We start from the raw sequence: 1,450 nt of genomic DNA on the forward strand, positions 1-1,450 counted from the left end.
CCGTCTGCTCTCTCTCTCCCGTCTTCATCTCTACTACCTTCCGTCTGTTCTTTCTCTCCCGTCTTCATCTCTACTATCTTCCGTCTGCTCTTTCTCTCCCGTCTTCATCTCTACTACCTTCCGTCTGCTCTTTCTCTCCCGTCTTCATCTCTACTACCTTCCGTCTGCTCTTTCTCTCCCGTCTTCATCTCTACTACCTTCTGTCTGCTCTCTCTCTCCCGTCTTCATCTCTACTACCTTCTGTCTGTTCTTTCTCTCAGTGACAACCCACCACTTCCCCTAATTTCCCCCTCCCCGGTTTCCCCGGTTCTCACCCGGTGGTGTAGGGGATGTTGATTCCTCCCAGGTTGATGCTGTCGCAGCCCACGATGAACAGCGTGGAGAAGCAGAGCAGGGAGACTCCGCTGCAGATCATGGCCAGCTTGGCCGACTCGCGAGCTCCCAGCTTCAGCTTCTTGATGATGTAGCCGCCCAGGAAGATGCCCACGCCAGCGCTGGGCACGATAATCAGACCTGGGGGGGAGAAGAAAGGTGCATATTAGAAATTCAGAGAACGCATTTCCACCACTTTATCATACTTATTCTGCTGAGGGAATAGAACCACGAACCCTGGCAGGTGGGTGCTACTGCCTTGCTCTAACCACTGCCAGGCTGAACAGCGATAGCCACCAAAGTGGGTTCTTGTCACCTTCACAAGTCCGTGAGCAGGTTTCCCAAAGAACATTTTGAATTCACCCACTAGAGGCTGGCGTAACATGAAAGTATGTGTGAGTGGCAGTTTGACTCACAGGCTTCACAGCCCACTCCACCTCCAGCAACTCCACACGCACATTCCTGACAACAAAAGTCTTTACAAGATAGAATTCTTATTTTGGACGAAATCTTTGAAAAGGTTTCCAAAACAATATAAATAAAGGTTTTGTTGGATAAAACGTTCAGATGACTCACGGTGCCAACCAGTGTGACTAATGATGAGCTGCAAACAAAACCATTTATTCCAATAATATATTATTTTTGTTATCAAACTGTTGCATAAAGCAAATAATAATAATAATACGGAATAACCATTTTAGTTTTACGTCCAGACATCCAATAAACTGAATGACGGCGTCTTTGTTAGTCATTTATTTTACTGAAGAAGGCATCAACTGTTATAAATGGAAGAAACCTTCTTCTGGTACAAATTCTAAAAACTGATATAGGACATTTGTTTTAGCTTCAGTGAATCTGCAAACACGTCCATCACACGTAGAGAGAAGGCGCCTCGTGGACTTCCAGACACTCCGGCTATCAGCAGCTCCAGAATACCAAAATAGGCATCATCACTTAAGAAGGCCATCAGTTTCCTCTCAGCTTCTCCACTCGTCAGCCACAGCAGAGAGCCGAGTGGCTTTTTATCTTTAACACACACACACACACACACACACACACACACACACACACACACACA

General features: G+C 46.4%; 1 protein-coding gene across 1 annotated transcript in view; it reads right to left on the bottom strand.

Moving 5' to 3' along the window:
- LOC116377758 (solute carrier organic anion transporter family member 5A1-like) overlaps positions 1-1,450 on the bottom strand; it is a 9,882-nt gene that overhangs the window by 5,665 nt on the left and 2,767 nt on the right. The window contains exon 4 of the mRNA XM_031839471.1: positions 315-513. Within this exon, the coding sequence (XP_031695331.1) occupies positions 315-513 (199 nt within the window). The remainder of the gene's footprint in view (positions 1-314; positions 514-1,450) is intronic.

The sequence above is a fragment of the Anarrhichthys ocellatus genome, unplaced genomic scaffold (assembly GCF_004355925.1).
Source record: "Anarrhichthys ocellatus isolate YVR2014 unplaced genomic scaffold, GSC_Weel_1.0 scaffold1644, whole genome shotgun sequence".
NCBI lineage: Eukaryota > Metazoa > Chordata > Actinopteri > Perciformes > Anarhichadidae > Anarrhichthys > Anarrhichthys ocellatus.